The sequence below is a fragment of the Neurospora crassa genome, linkage group III (assembly GCF_000182925.2).
Source record: "Neurospora crassa OR74A linkage group III, whole genome shotgun sequence".
Lineage (NCBI taxonomy): Eukaryota > Fungi > Ascomycota > Sordariomycetes > Sordariales > Sordariaceae > Neurospora > Neurospora crassa.
The window spans coordinates 3,138,729-3,157,165 of record NC_026503.1 but is presented as its reverse complement, the minus strand read 5'-3'; the positions used below and the strand labels follow the sequence as shown (position 1 = coordinate 3,157,165).

Here is an 18,437-nt window from a genome sequence, read left to right as displayed (position 1 = left end):
AACAACTTCAGTTACCAAAATGGTACGCCCACGGATATGGGTGTGTGTAAGGTGCCTACCTCTAACAGACTGCCTCCCCATAAAATCACGAACCATAACCCTCACACCCCTCGGCAGTTCCATACTATTCCATTGCCCAGTCCTCACCAGCTCGATCACATACTCGCTACCCTGCAACAGGATTATCTCAGGGTTCAACTGAGCGTGCGCCTCTAGAATTTGCTTCAACACTGCTCCGTGACCGTCGCCTACATCTCCTCTACCAGCCTCGCTCGCAGCTAAAGAGCTAAAATCAAAATGTCCCACACATGGAATCATGACATCACCTAACCCATCAATTCCCCTTTGAAAAGTCTCCAGGTCTCTCTGAATCCTGCCCCATGATTTCACAAGCCGTCCGTAAGCAAAGGTGAACGGGTGAAGCAGCGGATCTTGAAATTTCCGGACGCCACGTACCGGAAAGGAAGAGGAGAATGAAAAGGAGGAGGTGGAGAAGGGGCCTGAGGGATATGAGCATGAGAAGGAGTAAGACAAGGCGTGGAAGGGGGGTGAGAGGGGGATGGAGGGCTCAGGGTCAGGTTACGGGCTAGGGCGGCGACGAACGGGAGGTAGGAATCGGTAAAGTTAAGCATGAGTCTTGTGTATTGGTTGTAGAGGACCGTGAAGAAGTTGTTGGCTTCATGTTGTTGCTGGTGGTGGTTGAAAAAAGATGGTGTAGGCGAGAGAGAATTTGGTGCATTCATATTCTAGTTCGCTGCTGTTGGGACGTAGAGGTTGGACTTTTACTTGGTCGACAAAGCCGGTGGCTGCGCGAGGGCGGGCCATTTGTCCTTCTGAGTACGTGGAGGGGGTAGTAATGTGGTCAGGTTAGAGAAATGGAGAGCATGTAGGGCATACCCAGGAGTGAAGTCTGTGCTTCTGTGGTTTTTGGATAGTTGTCGAGCGAGATCGAACGGGTTGGGCCAATGGCGTCAAGGACTTTAGGCTTCATGAAGATGTGGATGGCTAATAGTTCAACCATCTGTCGTTCCCATCATTCTGAGCGATGGGGATTTGAACCTCAGTGACAATCCAGACTTACATTTATCCCATGTTGAATAGGCATCTGGTCAGGAGAAGTCTGTGCCCGAACGAGCTATTTGACTGGAAATATCTCCAGGCGCCGGCGGTGGCTGTCGAGGTCATTTGAGTCATTATAATCCTTGGCGACAGACATTTTTTGAGCTGCTCAGGAGCGCTTTAAATTCTTTCAATGGAAGGTAGAATGATTCGTTGACGGCTGTGCTGAATGTTGGTTATGACCTGGGGAGACAAGCTGGAGTTATCAATCAGAGTGCAGTGGTGTCCGAGGCACCAGGCCTTCACGACGAGAACCTAGTTTCACGATGCTCTTACCCCTCTTCTCTTTCTTGTTCAATTAGGAAGTGACGATGGTAGCCTAGGTGGCCGCCCCACCGTCTTGGCATCTTCAAAGGAAGATGGAAGGAAAGAAGGTTGTAACGTACTACAAGTACTGCGTGACGAAAGCGCATCGATGATATCTCTTCGTCGTCAACAGCCTCATAAGAACATTCAAGCCAATGCGTATATCCGTAACCTGTCTCCCTGCGTGTAAGACAGACGTCGCTTTCGCTCCCTATTGTAACTTCAATGCCTCCAAGTGCGCGTTATTGGTAATCACTGTTTCGTAAGCCAAAATTCCACCAGCCTAGGTTAAGGCATCTCCTCTGACCGTTCTATACCCTGTATCCCATGTCTTTTCCTCGCCTTTTCCCGAGGCCCTTCTGTCAAGCCAAATAGAAACACCTTCCACTCCATCACGCCTGCGCAACAACCGACCTCAAAACACTGTCATACAACCTCCTCTTCTCCTCACCCGCCTCCCCTCCCGTCCACTCCCTCTCCACCTCCTCCCACACCCCCCACCACAACCGATGCGTTGACTCCACCTTATCGTTCTCATCAAAATCGCGGCTCTCCCACGGCTTGTTGAGGATATAATGCAGTATCTTCACATCCTCGTCCCTCCACAGGGACGCGTGACAGTCTCGCATCGGTTTGAGAGCGTTGTAGACGTACGGAAGCGGCTTCCACTTGCCGCGGTAGACGATGGCGAGGATGTCCTGGTCGGGGAAGACCATATGGGGGACATCCGGGTGGGTGTTGATGGCGTCGAGGAGGGCGTCGAATTGCGGTTTTGATGGCGTGAGGACTACGGTGCCGCTGTTGAGAAGGTGGTGCGTGCGTGGAGAGGAAGGAGTGATGGGTGCTGGGGAGCCGGTGTGCTGGTCGGCAGAGGTGAAGGGGCAGTTTTGGGGGACCCTAGGGGGTCGTTAGTCGAAGTTCGTCTATTCTATGGAGATGATCGACAGGAAATACGTCGGGATCGACGGATGAACCAAAGCAGAGAACATACCAATCCTTGGGATAGTGGGCAAGCTTGCGGGGGTTGCAAGTGCAGGCATGTGAACATGCAATGTGGCCCTCTGGAAGATGTAGGGTCATCAAATGATCAATGTTTTGGAGAATGACTTGGTCACTGTCGAGGAGGACGATTCTCTGGAGATGTTGTCAGTCTGATAGTCTATACAGCCCGGGTGCATATTCGATATGGTACCTACCTCATATTCGGTCATCGCCCATGGAGCTAGCTTCTGCCAAAACGCCTTGTTGACTTTGCCTTGCCGTGCAGGCTCGATAGTTTCGATGACAATGGTGGGAATGCCAGCAGCAGCAAAAACAGCCATGAATTCCTTGTCGGCCTGAGCTTCGCGGGTGACCATGATCTTGAGCTGGTACCTTGACCCCACCTTTTTCAAGCTGTGGTTGAGGACCAAAGCCCCGCCCAAGTACGCCCTCTTGGTTACGAGGGTACTCCAGATCATGTTGGTAGGGTAATCAACCGCCATGGTGATGTGTAAACAGGCTATCGAGGATATAAATCTGCTTCGAGGGTTTGCTGTATGTACTGCCGGTTCTAGGTGAACTTGGGAAAGAATGTGGAAGAGTTCAAGGGTTCGAAGAAAATGGCGAATGCTCTTTGATCTAGAGCTATCTTATTGCTCTCAAATTCGATGTCAGCAAGCTCGCAAGATATGGATCCAGCACAGAGATAGGAAAATGTTGCAAAGTTGGTTGCACGACGTCCTTGGGAGACGGAACGACGGCACTTGGAGATGGCTTAGAGCGCTTGAATCGCTAATCATGTCAAAGCATGGGATGGAATGGGTCTGGACTCTTGATGGAGGGGTACCTTCGTCGGAATGAACTCGGCTTCGAAGACTTGATTACAAACTGTTGTATGTCGAGACTTGGAAAGATGTTGTGGGTTGACACTTCTAAGCACGGGTTCCCTTCAAGTGTTTGCACATACCTCTATGCAGTAGTGCACATATCACAGAACACTCAAACCTCGGCTTTACACCTCAAGTACAGACATGCAGTGGTGACCCGGTACTCTGGATAAAAAGTTGCGATGAACATGGCGTCATTCTTAAGACGTCCGAAAATCAACCGATTGCAGGAAGATTCCCTCGATTGCAGGCGCTCGCTTATCAAGCGCGCATCAAGGGTCTTCTCCAAATGTAGGAGCCCCCACGATCGTGATCTTCTTTGATCTTGATGCCGGAGAAATCCACCGAAAAAGAAACCCACTGCCAAGCGCGGCAAACCCCGTCCCTTTCTCGGTCAGAAAGCGAAGAAAGGGATCCCGGGCATTAGAAACGCCGACAGAAGACGGACCGAGCCGGTTGGCATCGATGTGACATCGGAGAGTCGGCGTTAACGCCTAGACTAGCTTCCGATCGGAACGTATACGTGATGTCATGTGTTTGAAGGAACTGAAAAGGAGTAGAGTGAAGATGAACCGAGTGTATACTGTAATATAAAGAGCCAGCAGACCCCATTGACTCATCCTCATTCTGCCGAGAGTAGACAGTTCCCGTCTTTACTCTGGTTGAAGCAGCCCAACTGTCCAAAACGATGACGAGCAACCTCATGATGGGCGTCAGCAGCGCAAAAGGAGTCGAGAGCAACATTCAAAAACTTGAAAGCCGAGTGATTGCGCAATTACAGGAATCGCATTCGCCAAAGAGAGCATGTTGGTCCTATGTCCAGTTCAGAAAGAGCGAGAGTCAACTGTTGAGTTGCAGAAGGTCACCGAAGTCTTCAGCAAGGCCCATCTCGGTATTCTCAACCCCGACAGATTCGAACGGTTAACGAAATGACCGCTGACAGGGTGTGCCTTGCAAAATCATCATCCACTTTGAGTCGTCGTCAGACTGGTTAAGAAAACCAAAGGGGCGCATTTTGGGTGACTAGTATCGCAACCACCAAGGTCAAGGGAAGGTGAAGCAAGACAATATGAAAGTCAGAATTCAGGAAGCTCAAAACCTATCGAGTCCAATGGTTACATTTTGTTTGGAGGGGAAGTGTGAATATTGATAAGCAATCAGATAAGAGCTATAGCTTACACGGTCACGTGCTAGATAAAGCACAGACCCGATGAGAAACAGGAGGGAGCTCAATCGAGGTCCACCACTTTCTTCAAAGCCAGGCTCGAGCCAGGGCCCTGAGGAATCGGGCTTGTGATTGGCCCCACGCCCTAGGGACCTTGATTTCCATCAATTTTGGCTGGCACTTGCTTGCTCTTGGCGCTGCCCGTTTCAGAGGCAGGCAACTGAAGCAGCCAGTCCAGCAAGTGGGAGGAAGAAGACATCGACAAACAGCAGCCTGCAGCCACTGGAACTGACCAGACAGATAGTCTTCCAGTGAACTTCTCACGAATCAACAACACATTTTCCACAAGCACTCTCCCTTGTCGCCCTTTTCCAATCCTTGCCTGCCGCGCACTCAGCTGCTCTTCTCTTCTCACGACCGTCTGCTTTGCAGCCAAACGTACATCGTTTCTCTCTACAACCGCGCTCACTTGTTGTTTGCGAACCCCAGACTTGCCGGCCAAAATGGGTGAATCACGGTGTGTAATACGCCATCCCCGTGTTGCTTGTCGCCCCGGCCACGCCGCGCGCCAGGTCGGGGCCCAACACCAACTTTCGAGATGTTGGACTGACCACGATCAACGTCCACAGTCAAGAGCTCCTTCAATGGATCAACAGCCTTCTCCAACTCAACCTGACCAAGGTTGAGCAGTGCGGTACTGGGTTAGTTTGCCATGCCCCTCCATCGCCATCCGCCCCGCCCCGCGCCCGACCGTTGAACGAGAGCCCCTTTTGCTAATCGCCCCCGGCCCGCAACAGCGCCGCCCTCTGCCAGGTCTACGACAGCATTTTCGGCGATGTTCCCATGTCCCGCGTCAAGTTCAACGTGAACTCGGAATATGCCTACATTCAGAACTTCAAGATCCTCCAGAGTGAGTAGCCGGTTCCCCTGCCAAGCCGCACAGTGAGTTGAGTTACTGACGACGGCTTTCCTCCAGACACCTTCACCAAGCACCAGATCGAAAAGTCCATCCCCATCGAGGCGCTCGTAAAATGCAAGATGCAGGACAACCTCGACTTCCTGCAGTGGACCAAGAGATTCTGGGACCAGTACTACCCCGGCGGTGATTACGATGCCGCTGCCCGTCGCAAGGGTGGCGCTCTCCCTGCCACCATGAGCGGTGCCTCTCGCGCCTCCGCCGGTTCGGCTGCCGCGAGACGTCCCGGTGGCGCCACCCCCACCGGTGGTCCCCGTGTCGCTGCCAGAGCCCCCGCTGCTAACTCGGCCGCCACCCAGGCTCTCCAGCAAGAGGTCGCAACTCTCAAGGAGGCCGTCGGCGGCCTGGAGCGCGAGCGTGACTTCTACTTCCACAAGCTGCGCGACATCGAGGTTCTTGTTCAGAGCGCTGTCGAGGAGGACCCCGAACTCGAGAAGCAGGAGGACGGTCTCATCAAGGCCATCCAGGCCATCCTTTACTCGACCGAGGAGGGCTTCGAGATTCCCGAGGCCGACGCCGAGGCCGCCGACGATCAGGAGACCTTTTAAACGTATCACGTACTGGTTTAACGACTATGGCGACAACTGCAACGCGGCCTGCTCACCGAGAAAGGCGGAGGGTAGCGCCACGCGGTTTAGAGGGTGGGGGGATTGGGTTGGATTTGCGCAGAGGCCGAAGATTAATGGTGTTGTTATGTGGCTCCGGGTCATGAACTGCGGACTACAAGGGTCGCTATGCTGTTGGTATTGTTGACGGGCACATTGCGTGGTGTATCAGGAACAGAGGGCGGATCTGATACTAGTGGGCTCTCTTGAAGCATAACAAAGGGAACCTTTTTTAGACATTTGGGACGGACAGCATGTGGTATGTATGGGATGGGGGTTGATCCTCTGTTCCATACCCTCTCTTTGCACGGATTTGCAATATTTACACAAGGGTCTTTATGACTCCCTGGACACCAGCTGAGTCGGGAGGTTTCAGCATAGTCCACATGCACTGCAATTCGCACATACGACGAAGACTTGACGGTAGATAAAAGCTATCTGGGATATTTTCTTCCCCTGCACTGTGAGCCTGATGAACATTGGATGGCAGGGGTGAGACTATAGGCAGAAGAAGAATCCTTCCTCGCTGGTGGTTGTCTGTAAAATGTGATTGATGCCTCGTGTTTCTGACCCGAAGGGGGGGGGGGGGGGGGGGGGGTGAGTGCATTTGTGTTACAGCGTCTGAACTTTATAAAGTGGAATCTATCGCTCCCTTAAGCTGTTGCCGAGGCCGTCAAGTTACACCGCATTCGCGAACATATTTCTACTTGGGGGAGGAAAAAAAGACACGGGATGCTACCGCTGGAAAGATGATCACAAAGGACGGGTCGGAGTATGTAGTGTAGACAGTGGGGATCATGTCGTTTCGGAGACCCGTCAGCCACGCCACGTACCTTGCTGGGGCCGGAAAGGTGCCCGGACCTGAGAGTTCCTGTCGCTGGGTTCGTCTGTTGGCGCTTAACTGATCCAGATAGTAAATGCCAGCGAACTCCGTTAGGCAGTGACGCTTTGGATACATAGAGAAAGCATCCGATCGCGGGCATCCGTCTTCCTGGCTGTCCATGGACGCAATGACACACTGGAGGGTTTTCCAACTTCAAACACGGCCAACCACCAACCAATCGATCGATCAGCTGCACCGCACTGCATTGACAACAACCACTGCATTTTACCCCAATCGAAGGTCTGATGTGATTCTCCAGACAACATCAAACACCAGATCGATCTCGACCTCTGATCGATAGCACCACATTTTCTCTTCCTCTTTTTTTTTTCCCCTTGTCTTTCTCTCCCATTTTTTGCATTGGGCATTCGCGTCTGCTTCTTTGATCTTGCAAGAGATACCCACCATTTTGTTCAAGTCATTCAGTTTCGAAGCGCTTCGTCAGCATTGAAACGAACCATCCCATCATCCCCAGCCATCCACACAGCATTGCCGTGGCGATTCATTCACCTACCATCAGTGCTGCCTGCCAGCCCAGCCCTGTTGACCTTTGGTCCACACAGATCACGACAAATCCATTCGATCCGTATCTACCAACGAAAAACCCCTGCTTTATCAAGTCGACTGTCGCTATCCTAACAAGCCAAGACATTCACGACGCTCTCTCCGGCCGATCGCTTCGCGTCACAGTCACACGACCAAACTCCCCCGAGTGACCTGAAAGCTGCTGCCTTTCGTCATCGCCGGGTCGTCCTTCCATGATTTGAACATCAACAACACCACACGAACCTTTTAACCTCGACAACAACAATTCAACACGCAAACAAGCAGCCGAAGATCCCGGCCATATACAACGGCAACGGCAACGGCAACCATGGCCCCCCCAGCCGAGATCTCCATCCCCACAACCTCCATATCCACCCCCTCTTCCGAATCCGGTGGCTCCTCAAAACCCTTCACACTCTATAACATCACTCTCCGACTTCCCCTCCGCTCCTTTGTCGTCCAAAAGCGCTACTCCGACTTCCTCGCTCTGCACCAAGCCCTCACCTCCCTTGTCGGCTCCCCGCCCCCCGAACCCTTGCCCGCCAAGAACTGGTTCAAATCCACCGTCAACTCTCCCGAGCTGACGGAAAAGCGCCGCGTCGCTCTCGAGCGCTACCTCCGCGCCATCGCCGAGCCGCCCGATCGTCGGTGGCGTGATACGCCCGTCTGGCGCGCGTTTCTGAACCTGCCCGGCGGGGCTAGCGGTGCCAATGCCGCCGCTAGTACTGCGGGTAGTGGCAGCGGAATCGAGGGGAAAATCCCCGCTATAGGCCTGAAAGACGCGAACCTCGCTGCTGCCAGTGACCCGGGCACGTGGCTGGATTTGCACCGCGAGCTGAAGGGCGCGCTGCACGAGGCGCGCGTGGCGCTGGGGAGGAGGGATGGGGCGACGGAGAATATGACGAAGCTGGAGGCGGGCGCGGCGGCCAAGAGGGCGCTGGTTAGGGCGGGCAGCTTGCTGGGCGCGTTGCAGGAGGGCTTGGGGGTTCTGAAGAGTAGTGGACGGGTCGGGGAAGGGGAGCTCCGGAGACGAAGGGACCTGCTGGCGGCCGCGAGGGTGGAGAGGGATGGGTTGGATAAGCTCAGTTCGAGCTTGGCGCATGCGAGCAGGGAGGCGGCGAGGCAGGCTTCGGTTAGTGGGCCGTCGGGGAGTGGGAGTAGTAGCGGGGAGGCCGGGGAGAGGGCCAAGTTGTTTGCTGGGTCTTCTGGTGCTGGTGGAGGATCGGTGAGAGGAGGGAGAGTATTGGGTGCCCCGTTGCCGGAGACGGAAAGGACTAGGGAGTTGGATAATGAGGGGGTGCTGCAGCTGCAGAGGGATACAATGCGTGATCAGGATATGGAGGTGGAGGCGCTGGCGAGGATCGTCAGGAGGCAGAAGGAGATGGGACTGGCTATCAACGATGAGGTTGAGCGGCAGACGAACATGCTGGATAACCTCAACACTAATGTTGATGTAGTGGATAAGAAGTTGAGGGTCGCCAAGGGACGGGTCAAGAGGCTTGGTTGACGTGAGGCGCCGCTTCCCGAGTGGGATCATGAAGGTTTTACACAGGAGGAGGATGAGGAGAATAACGACGATGATAGTCTCAACAGGATGATGTTTATCATGTCAAGCGAGGAAGGTTCCGTGGCGGAGGTTGTTGCTCTTCCTACCACGGTGGCGCAAGGAGACCAGCACGAAGCTATCCACAGACCCCGAAATGGCCGCTTACGACTACGACGGGACCAATGGCTGTATGAATTATCATTGGATGACGACGGACACGACGACCACAGCAGCACCAAAGACGAGAAGAAGAGCAGGACAGCATCACAACAACAGCAACAAGGGGACGAAGGAAAGGGGAAACGAAATGAAGGATTGAGAGCAAAGGGTAGGCCCTCGGGAAGCGGCGGCGGCGGCGGCGAAGAAGGTAACATGTTTGATGCTTTCCTTTTGCTTTGTGTCAAGGGCGTTCTCGCCGGCGTCCAAGGGTTTTGGTTGTTGCAGTGGGTGTTGGGGAGGTTGTCGGATGTGCTCACTTGCGTGGTGGAGTTTGGCCTACTTCTTTTGGGACAACCTTCGGAGTCATTTGGTTGATGCATCACTCTTTTCCCTTGACAAACTCTTTTGCTACGGAGCTGCTTTTCTTCTGTGCCGGGGAGTTTGGGTTGTTGTTTGTGAGAGTCCTGTTTATTATACCGTTTGGCTTATATATCTGTCATTCATTCCAGTTTACAGCGTGGTGGATCTATCAATCAGTTGGGTTGAAGACCCGGGGAAGCCTTACTCTCATCATATAGCGCAAAACAAACTCTGATCAAATCGTTGATTGCCTAGACTTAGCCTGGCTGAAGCCGAGGTCATAAAGCATAGTACGCTCGAAAACATGTCTGTTGTAGGAGGCAGGCAGAGAGTTCGATACCCTTCACTACAACTTGGCGTGGCTGGGCCCGAGGTTCCCAGCCATCTGGTTACAGTGGTTGACCCTCGTACCCTGTACCATAATTCAGAAAATCAAAGGTCCCTGTTACGTCACGGATGGGGATGTAGGTTAGTTGCCCAGCAACGGTTGAGCTCCTCTCTTGTCACTTTGCGAGTCTGAATTTCTATTCAATCGATATGATTCGATTCCCAAAGCTTCATTGATGAAGACCGGTGGACAAAAGCGTGTCTAATGTAAGTCTAACTGACAGGCGAATGTTAGAGGAGAAGACTGTCGAGGAAGGGCCAAGCCGCGCCGGGTAGCCTGGGCATGTTTCGAAACTTTGGTCACGTCAGCGCTTCGCTTAAGGGTCTCATGCACAGCCTGTTACTTTGAGAACGTCGAATTGGCGGTACATGAATGATTTGTTACTACTTGTGCAACACATTCAACTGATTGACACATCCGGAATATACGGATTATGAATATACGACACAATCTACTTCACCATCGTATTGGAGACGGGTTCCTGCTTTCCCGGGAGCAAGAGGGACATGGCACACTACCTACAGAATACCGCTCTACACTACAGAATACACATGCCGGTTCAGCTGCTGACTGCGCCAGCACGGCCAGGCTGTCAACCCCTGTACCCCGCTTAAAACTCCACTGGTTCCTGCCCCTGTCGGTCAATGTGGATGGCACTGTAGAGGAAGTAAACAATGCCGGGGCGGGACGGGAGCACCGCCTTCCACTTCCACTTCACTTGCACGCAGTTTCCCAATCACTCCAACCAACAAGCAGAGGGCGTCGCACACAAAGTGCAACCATGCACGCTCGCCCTGAACCTGTTCCTGTTGTGGCTAGCCTCCCGGTTTTCTCTTTTTCCCATCTGTCTTCTTCAAAGCCCCTTCCTTCCTCCTCCGATCCAGACAGAGGACAACCTGAACCCTTCAACGCTTGTGTGCGCCGGCCACCGACATTAAATCTTGTCCCATACATCAACTTGCTGGTCGCGTGACAACACCTAACGACGGCCATTGCAGTCTACAACTCTCTCATCTTGACCTTGGACAACCACATTCGATCGCAACGAGGCCGGACATGTAAGTAAGCCCACCACCATTCCTTCGAGCTCCCAACGTCGTGCGTCTTCGCGAGCTGTCAAGAGCGCCCTGGTGCGCCAGCTGCTGCATGTCTTTGCGCCTTTGTCCCTTTCGCGTATTCCGGGTTACACTGAGGACTGAGGCTGACACACACATGGCAGACTTCTGCCGCTCTCTAGTACTTCTGGCTGCCTTCATGGCTGCCCACGAGCACTATAGAACAACCTGATATTCGAACTTCAAGGCCCCTTCATATTTGGCGACCGTCTGCAGGCTTATTAACGACATCTCTCTCCGAAAACAACACTCAGACTTATCCGGTTACGGTCTGGTCACGGAATGGATGAAGCACCGCCGCCTCCTCCGCCGCCCCACGGGAAGAACCCCAAAACATCGGCTGGCTCAAGTGCTCTTCCGCCTAGGAAATACGATGTCTTTATCATACCGGAGCACTCTGCTGGCGCGGGGTTTCTATACCTACCATCATTGCAACCGCAATGGAACAGCTTCTTTGCTGGTGTCATCTCCACCCTCGCTGCACTGCTTCTAAGGAAAGCGCTGACGCCGGCTTTTCTGTCATGGTGGCACAGCGGGATGGGCAGTGTTGGATTGTCAGTACTCCTGGTTGTGGTAGCGGTGGGATCTTGGTCTCTCGGCCGATCTACAAGCAACATAAAGCTGGGGTCGGGAAGCGACTGGCAAAAGACAACCGGCGAATCCGATGCCTCTGGGGCGTTCAAGACAGCACCCCCTTATGAAGACTTCAAGTCTACGCACGCGCCGCCACCACGTCCCCCTACACCTCCCACGGATCCCGAGACTCCGGCCGATGAGTGGTCGCGTCCTTCGTGGAAGGAGCACAATGACGCGGAACCGGAACCACATGTTGAGCCCGAGCCGGAGCCGGAACCCAAGGCCAAGCACAGACCACAATCCCCAACACAAACTCGATCGCACAAGAGACCGCAGTCTCCCACACAGACAAGGTCACACAGGAGACCTCAGTCCCCTATCCAAACTCGGTCTCACACCAAGTCCCAGTCTAAATCCCACTCCAAGACACAAGCAAGATCGCAGCCGAGACCCCAGCCACCGCCAGAGCCTGAGCTTCGTCCTGAAGATGATCCGGATTACGAACAGGAGCCAGTGCCGGAGCCGCCTAGACAGGAGTCAGTCGACTCCCAAGAGCCTCCGCATGGGCCTCCCACTCCTCTTGACCCTGAAAATCCAACCAAGTCGGAAGTTTCCTCAAAGGGCGCCTGGGAAAAGGCGAGAGAGGAGACTAGAAGGCGGGAGGAGGAGCGTAAGGCCAGGGAAGCCGAACTCAAGAGGCGCGATGATGCGGCTCGCCGTCTGCGTGAGCTCCGAGAACGTGATGCGCGTGAGCGCGAGAAACGAGAGAAGGAGGCCCGTGAGAAGGAAGAAAGAGAGAGGGAGCGCAAGGAACAAGAGGCTCTGGAGAAAGAGTGCCTGGAGCGCGAGATTAGAGAAAAGGTGGAACAGGAACTGCGCCAAAAGGCCGAATGGGAGGCCAAGGAACTCGCTGCTATAGAAAAGGAGCGATTAGCAAGAGAACGGGAGGCCAAGGAACGCGAACGCCAAATCAAGCTGGAACAAGAAGCCAGACAACGTGAACGGGAGAGGCTCCTGCGCGAGCAGCTGACGCGTGAGCGCGAAGCCAGGGAGCGTGAAGCCAAAGAACGCGAGGAAAAGGACCGCGAGGCCAAGGAGCGTGAAGTGCGCGAAGCCCGTGAGCGAGAGGAACTGAGACAGAAGGACGAGGCTATACAACGCGAGGAGGAAAGGAAACGGTTCGAGAGGGATCGGCAAGAGGCGAAGGACCGTGAAGTCCGGGAAGCCATCAGGCGAAGGGAGCGGGAGGCTCGTGAAGCCCGCGAAGCACAAGAACAGAGGGATCGGGAGGAGCGCCTCGAGCAGCTTCGGCGAGAAGACGAGGAGATGGAAAAGGAGAAGGAGAGGCTTGCGCGCAAGGAAACACCGTATGCGATGCCAAAGGTTGGCGAAAGGACCAGCTTGTGGCCAAATGGCAGACCACCTTCGATTGCTACTCCTTCGGCCACCGCCTCGCAGACTTCTCATGCTTCCACCGCTCGTACTTCGACCCCGCGCGCATCGCCCGCGCCACCACACTCGCCCACAAAATCGCCTAATCCAGCGGCAGCGAGGACGGCATCGCCAAAGCCCGCACCCCCCAGACCAGCTTCGAGTGCAACAGGCACTGCTGACGAGTACTCCTACCGGCCATACGACAAGCCTAAAAACCCTGCCGCGGCCCGTAAAAAGTCGATCTCGGATCTCTCAGAGGACTCGTACGCTCAGTCTGCCACCACCAACAACACCAGCCCTCCGCCTTCGATGCGGGCTCCATACCACACTGACGATCCTGGCAAGATCGTCATCAAGGCCGTATATAACTTCGTCAACCACTTTTCGAAAACCCCTGCCTCGCAGCTTATCTCCGGCGTCGGCACCGTAACCGACGGGCTCATCCTTCGCATCTCGACCGCAGGTCTTTTCGTGGATGACGATGTGCGCGGCGTTGCCCAACGAGAGTGGGACATCAAGGCCTGGACCCTTAAGCAGGTCGAAGTCTGGTGTCCTGTGCTCGCTGCTAGCTCCGCTAACGGCACAGGGGTTGCCTCGGGGGCCATCCCAGCCTCACACCCGCTCTTCAAAATGATGCCCACAAGCAGCGCCATGCGCCGCGCGGCCGAGAAGGCTGCTACCAGGGCGTTCAATGGCGAGGAGGCTGTAGCCTACCTGAACGAATTAGGTACCTGCTGCAGTACGAACTGCCGGTTGGGCCTGAATGCTAATAGCTCGGGCTCTTCGGCGACTGGGTCGGCTGCTTCGCAAGAGGCGGACGGATGGAAGTTCCGAGGTCTGCATCTCCTTCGAACATCGATTCGCGATCAAGAAGGCAAACGTTTCTTGTTTGTCGTCGGCGAAGAGGAGGCGTGGAAGATTGCAAAGGGTCTTCAGTCGCTTCGGAGCGGTAGCCAGGCACGGGCTGTCGCGGTTTCCGGCTTCAGTGGGATTGAGGCCAAGGGCATTCTTGAAACACTGGGTTGGAGTTAGTATGTCCGGACCTGAAATGTTTGAATAATGTCGATATCAGTTGGCGATGATGTGAAGGATATTGAGCGGTTTGACTTTGTTGATGTTTGGTTGTCCTGTCAGTTGAGCGATATACCCAAATCTTTGGCTGGCAAGTTTCTGCTTGGGGAGAAGATGGGCATTTAAGGGAGAAATACGATGCTGTGTATTTGTATTTGGAAGGAATGTTCGAGTGATGATCTGGCTGCGAGGCAACCCCACACACATTCCAGTAAACATGAGACATGACTTCATGCTACATCTGGTACTTGACTAAAGAACTTTCTTGAAATAAGATACCATCTCAACGTCAAGTTAATTGATCATGGACGCTGTCGACTAATGGGGTCACACCAACTTGCCGGTCCGAAGTGCTCATTTATATGTATCTCAAAGTCTCAACTGCTGATCTTAGATACCCTTCTCAGGTCTCCAACCCCTTCTCCGCCCTCGAGAAATCAGGGAATGTTAAGCAGCCCTAACCTCCGTCCACCAAACACACATCCATCCATCCATCTCTTTCCTTTCCATCTTCTTACTCCCTCAGCGCCCTCAAATCAACTTTGATATTCAACGAACTCTCCGCCAAAGCCTTCCCATCCCAGCTATTTCCGTCGCTCTTCAACCTTTTCTTTTCCAGCTCTGAAGTCACCGTGGCTTTTTTCTCATCATCATCATCATCATCATCATCATCATCTTCTTCTTCTTCTTCTTCTTCTTCTTCTTCTTCTTCTTCTTCTTCTTCTTCTTCTTCTTCTTCTTCTTCTTCTTCCTTCTCCTGCTCCGAATACAACCACATCTCATGAAGATGAAGCTTTGTAGCTCTTGTGCTTCCTTGAAGTTCGGCTGCGGTGGGTTCAGCCTTCTTCTTCCCGTCGTTGTTCTTGTCATCATCGCTGTCGGCAGCAGCAGTGGCGTCGGCAGCGGCAGTGGCGGTGGTGGTGGTGGTGGCGTCTGCAGAAGAAGAAGAAGGAAGAGGGAAGCACAGGGGTCCTGGCTGGACTGAGGTTGGGAGACCTGAGGCTTTGAGGGCTTCGGTGATGAGGGTGATGAGGGATGTGTCGGTCACTTTTGTTGCGGGGGGTGTTAGTGGGTTTTTCTTTCTGCGGTGGAAGGGTAATGGAAGGGTAATGGAAGGGTAATGAAAGGGTAATGGAAGGGTGGTGGAAGGGTAATGGAAGGGTAATGGAAGGGTAATGAAAGGGTGGTGGAAGGGTAATGGAAGGGTAATGGAAGGGTAATGAAAGGGTAATGAAAGGGTAATGAAAGGGTAATGAAAGGGTAATGAAAGAGTAATGAAAGGGTGATGGAAGGGTAATGGAAGGGTGATGGAAGGGTGGTATAAGATGTCATAAGAGAGTTAGAGAAGGAAGGGGGAACGATGGAGATAGTGAGTGTAACTTACTTCGTGGTCCAATCACTGACGCAACAACAGGCGAATAAGTCTGCTCATCGCCGAGCCGTTCACCGGGGTTTTGCGTGACTATCGTTGTAACCAAACGTGCATGTCAGTGGCGAGAACTGGTACCAAGACGAGGGGATATAACGAGATGGAGTGAGGTATTCTAGGCGATGAGGGTTGCATACATGGTACCGAAAGCTGTGGTGTCGTTGTCTGGGGAGATAGCATGCTAAATTCCGCGCAAAGAAGGAAAAATCCAGTCAGCAACCTTTCACCCACACTCATAGGGTTGTTTCTTGATAGGGTCACGGTGTACTCACTCTTCCATCGCAAGCACCCGTCCAAAGAACCCTATAATATGATAATGGTGAAAATCGATGTCCGGTATCACGATGATGGTATCGCCGGTGGTACCACATGTAGCGGTGTCTGTCTCAGTCGCAAGGATGTGCTGTTCGAACCAGTCTCGGAATGTATTGACTTGGTCTTGCAATTTTCTCTGCCGCTTTACGTGGTCACGGGCTGAGGACCTGTTGAAACCGTCAGTTATACGTTAGCATTGTGTTTGCATTGATTTAGTAATGTTGATGATCTGTTGATGGAGGGAAGGATGTAAGTAGGTAATTTACCAAAGAACCTGTGCCTCGAGATCGACAAGCCCGCGGCTGGAATGGAATTTTGCTTGGTAGTCTTTTCGGAACTTGGCGTATTCGTGGTAGTGGCTTAAGTCGTATAGAAATCGTGCGGTCTTTTGAAGCATCATAAGTTTAGTTATCAGCTCAGGGTCGTGGGTTAAGAATCCAACTTTGAAGACAAAATCAAAGCTCGGAGCGTACCTTACGAAGAGAGAAGTTTATACCACTCTTCACCCGGTACTTTTCCCACTCTTCATCGAGATTGACAGTCGTCCGAGCCACGTTCAAATGGCGTTCGAGTGCATTGACGAACACATCCATTGCGTGTTCCAATTTCTGGTCCTTGGCGTAATCCAGATAAAGGATTTTGTTGATGTTGTAGCGGCTTGACTCCTTTGCTAGGGCGGTAAGAGGAGGAAAGGTACATTCGGCAATAAGTGATAGGTCGTGTAAGCTCCGACAAAAGATACCCACGCTGTCATTCGGTCCCGGGCTTGGTTTGTCGTGTTCCGCCGTCAACGAACGTCGCAAACCATAAAGTCCACATCTCTTCCCCGATTCTCTTACCGCGCTGTCCACTTAATTTCGAATGAAGGCATGCAGTTAGATAAGCTCCTTTCAATTTTCTTCGCATGCAGATGAAACCTGTACTCACCATTCCCACCAACGGCAAACTCAAGCCAACTATACCCAGCCAAAGCAGACGCCGAGCCCACCGCAGTCCCGTTACAATCAAAGACATTCCTTTTCCTCGCCGCCCTTGGGTTAGCAGGGAAATGCGTCTCTGGCCACATAGAACTCCCAATCCTCAGCTGGCTAGTCTTCGTCTTCCCCACCAATACCGCACCTTCTTCTAGCAGCCTTTGAACATAAGCATCAGTCTCTGTGGCGGGCGGGTAGGTGTCCACGTAGGCTTTACAAGACAGTGTGGTTTGTGTGCCTAGGAGGGAGAGGCCGTCTGTTAGGGTTATTCGTTTTCCCCGGATTGGACTTGGTCTTTTTTGCCCGCGAGGTGTGAGGCGGGTGTAGTGCCTGCTGGGAACGGGAATCGTTTTGGACATGCTGTCTGAAGCCAGGAAGGAAACTGCTTGGAAACCGGAGGGGTTGTGGACGTCGTTGGGGATCATGCCGTAGACGAAGGCGTCCTGGGTGTCGGGGTATAAGCGGTAGGCTTGATGGACGTTTGGGCCGCTGAGGAAGTAGGGGCCTGAGGGGAGGTTATCGTCATCTTGGGCTTCAGGGTTGTCTGTGTTGGATGTGTGAAGGATTGTCTTATGTAGGCGATAAGTTGCTTTGGATGAACAAGAGCTGTCATCCTTTCTCTCGGTAAACAGGCTGATGTTGCCATTTTTTGATGGCTTTTCAACAAGAATGTCAGTGAAACTGGGCGAGCATACATCGTCTGTCTCGACGTAGTACTGGAGAAGCTGGCCGATTTGATCCGGTGTGCCGTTGAGCTCTTCTTCGGTCAGGAGGAGCACGGGAATCACTTGGTCGGCTTTGATCGGTGCTTCTGTACTTCCCTGTGAGCAGCATCAGTATCAATTTTGCAAGGGTGTGTGAACCAGAGAGGGCGACTTACCAGAACTTGGGGGTGCAGTAGATACTGGATGCCATCGACCTCGCAGGTGATGAGATTGGGAACCGACATCTTGTTTTACCAATCTCTTTCTTGTGAGTTCATTGCCATTTGTCAACCAAGCGAGGATATGAGAGAAGATGAGTAGAATCGATGGAGAAGGGGTGAAGTGAAGAAGAGCTGAGACTATGCTCGATCATGTGGAGGCGGGGTTGGCGTCTTATAGCGATACCACTGTATCAGGGGACCTATCAGGTACCTGAAATTGGGTGACAGCAGCCCTGAGATAGTGTGTGGTACCTGATGCACTGCCACCTCACAATTGTTTCTCTCCAGTTTCGTTTCACCCTAGCAGGTGTCTTACTTTGGTTTCTTATCAACCATCTCAACATCTTTACATTGACGAGTTCAAGTATTCTTCGTTATCCAAGTATGTATAGAAATACATATTTTTACCACACCATGCTCGTGGTGAACCAAACCATGCCTCACCCCTCCAACTCCGCAAGTAAACAAACCTCCAAACACCCTTGCTCCTCATCATCATGGTCACCCCCTTGTCCCATGACATTGTCACCATCTCCCGACAAGCGAACCAACAGGTGGGTCCAGGGAGCAAGCGAGAGATATGCATAGAACTCACTTCTTTAGATAGTAAGGCGTTCTATCATCACGGTATTTCGATGTGTGTGTCGAGTGTGCCCATTAATTTGGGGGGTAAGCGG

At 52.9% G+C, this 18,437-nt stretch overlaps 5 protein-coding genes across 6 annotated transcripts; 3 read left to right on the top strand and 2 right to left on the bottom strand.

Annotated features, from left to right (window-relative positions):
* Positions 1 to 1,395: 1,395 nt before the first annotated feature.
* Positions 1,396 to 3,529, bottom strand: NCU00244. 2 transcript variants are annotated; one of them, XM_011395496.1, is made up of 4 exons: positions 3,254 to 3,529; positions 2,622 to 3,055; positions 2,417 to 2,559; positions 1,396 to 2,322 (listed from the first exon to the last, which is right to left on the bottom strand). In XM_011395496.1, the coding sequence occupies exons 2-4, from the start codon at positions 2,907 to 2,909 to the stop codon at positions 1,818 to 1,820; spliced, it is 936 nt and encodes a 311-aa protein (XP_011393798.1). In that variant the 5' UTR covers positions 2,910 to 3,055; positions 3,254 to 3,529; the 3' UTR covers positions 1,396 to 1,817. The 2 variants fall into 2 exon arrangements, with proteins under 2 accessions (XP_011393798.1, XP_011393797.1); XM_011395495.1 differs by having other exon boundaries at positions 2,622 to 3,529.
* Positions 3,530 to 3,900: 371 nt separating this feature from the next.
* NCU00243 (microtubule-associated protein RP/EB family member 1) lies at positions 3,901 to 6,610 on the top strand. The gene is made up of 4 exons (XM_952621.3): positions 3,901 to 4,975; positions 5,088 to 5,159; positions 5,256 to 5,368; positions 5,435 to 6,610. The coding sequence occupies exons 1-4, from the start codon at positions 4,962 to 4,964 to the stop codon at positions 5,980 to 5,982; spliced, it is 747 nt and encodes a 248-aa protein (XP_957714.3). The 5' UTR covers positions 3,901 to 4,961; the 3' UTR covers positions 5,983 to 6,610.
* Positions 6,611 to 7,659: 1,049 nt separating this feature from the next.
* Positions 7,660 to 9,770, top strand: NCU00242 (V-SNARE). The gene is made up of 2 exons (XM_952620.2): positions 7,660 to 8,957; positions 9,021 to 9,770. Exons 1-2 carry the CDS (start codon positions 7,797 to 7,799, stop codon positions 9,546 to 9,548), a joined length of 1,689 nt encoding a protein of 562 aa, XP_957713.1. The 5' UTR covers positions 7,660 to 7,796; the 3' UTR covers positions 9,549 to 9,770.
* An 885-nt stretch (positions 9,771 to 10,655) lies between these two features.
* On the top strand, positions 10,656 to 14,499 carry NCU00241 (hypothetical protein). Its single transcript, XM_952619.3, has 2 exons — positions 10,656 to 10,979; positions 11,141 to 14,499. The coding sequence occupies exon 2, from the start codon at positions 11,319 to 11,321 to the stop codon at positions 14,076 to 14,078; it is 2,760 nt and encodes a 919-aa protein (XP_957712.1). The 5' UTR covers positions 10,656 to 10,979; positions 11,141 to 11,318; the 3' UTR covers positions 14,079 to 14,499.
* NCU00240 (hypothetical protein) lies at positions 14,401 to 17,882 on the bottom strand. The gene is made up of 8 exons (XM_952618.3): positions 17,716 to 17,882; positions 16,789 to 17,656; positions 16,335 to 16,711; positions 16,128 to 16,246; positions 15,819 to 16,028; positions 15,684 to 15,727; positions 15,502 to 15,579; positions 14,401 to 15,164 (listed from the first exon to the last, which is right to left on the bottom strand). Exons 1-8 carry the CDS (start codon positions 17,782 to 17,784, stop codon positions 14,632 to 14,634), a joined length of 2,298 nt encoding a protein of 765 aa, XP_957711.3. The 5' UTR covers positions 17,785 to 17,882; the 3' UTR covers positions 14,401 to 14,631.
* Positions 17,883 to 18,437: the final 555 nt, after the last annotated feature.

Coding starts and splice junctions, on each gene's coding strand:
- NCU00244 (XM_011395495.1), bottom strand. CDS start 2,909: ATGGCGGTTGATTACCCTACCAACATGATCTGGAGTACCCTCGTAACC. Junction 2,560..2,621: donor GGGCGATGACCGAATATGAG/GTAGGTACCATA, acceptor CAACATCTCCAG/AGAATCGTCCTCCTCGACAG. Junction 2,323..2,416: donor GCCCACTATCCCAAGGATTG/GTATGTTCTCTG, acceptor ACGACCCCCTAG/GGTCCCCCAAAACTGCCCCT.
- NCU00243 (XM_952621.3), top strand. Junction 5,160..5,255: donor GTTGAGCAGTGCGGTACTGG/GTTAGTTTGCCA, acceptor GGCCCGCAACAG/CGCCGCCCTCTGCCAGGTCT. Junction 5,369..5,434: donor GAACTTCAAGATCCTCCAGA/GTGAGTAGCCGG, acceptor GCTTTCCTCCAG/ACACCTTCACCAAGCACCAG.
- NCU00242 (XM_952620.2), top strand. CDS start 7,797: ATGGCCCCCCCAGCCGAGATCTCCATCCCCACAACCTCCATATCCACC. Junction 8,958..9,020: donor TGAGGGTCGCCAAGGGACGG/GTCAAGAGGCTT, acceptor GGTTTTACACAG/GAGGAGGATGAGGAGAATAA.
- NCU00241 (XM_952619.3), top strand. CDS start 11,319: ATGGATGAAGCACCGCCGCCTCCTCCGCCGCCCCACGGGAAGAACCCC.
- NCU00240 (XM_952618.3), bottom strand. CDS start 17,784: ATGTCGGTTCCCAATCTCATCACCTGCGAGGTCGATGGCATCCAGTAT. Junction 16,029..16,127: donor CTCGAGGCACAGGTTCTTTG/GTAAATTACCTA, acceptor CGGTTTCAACAG/GTCCTCAGCCCGTGACCACG. Junction 15,165..15,501: donor GTCAGTGATTGGACCACGAA/GTAAGTTACACT, acceptor CCGCAACAAAAG/TGACCGACACATCCCTCATC.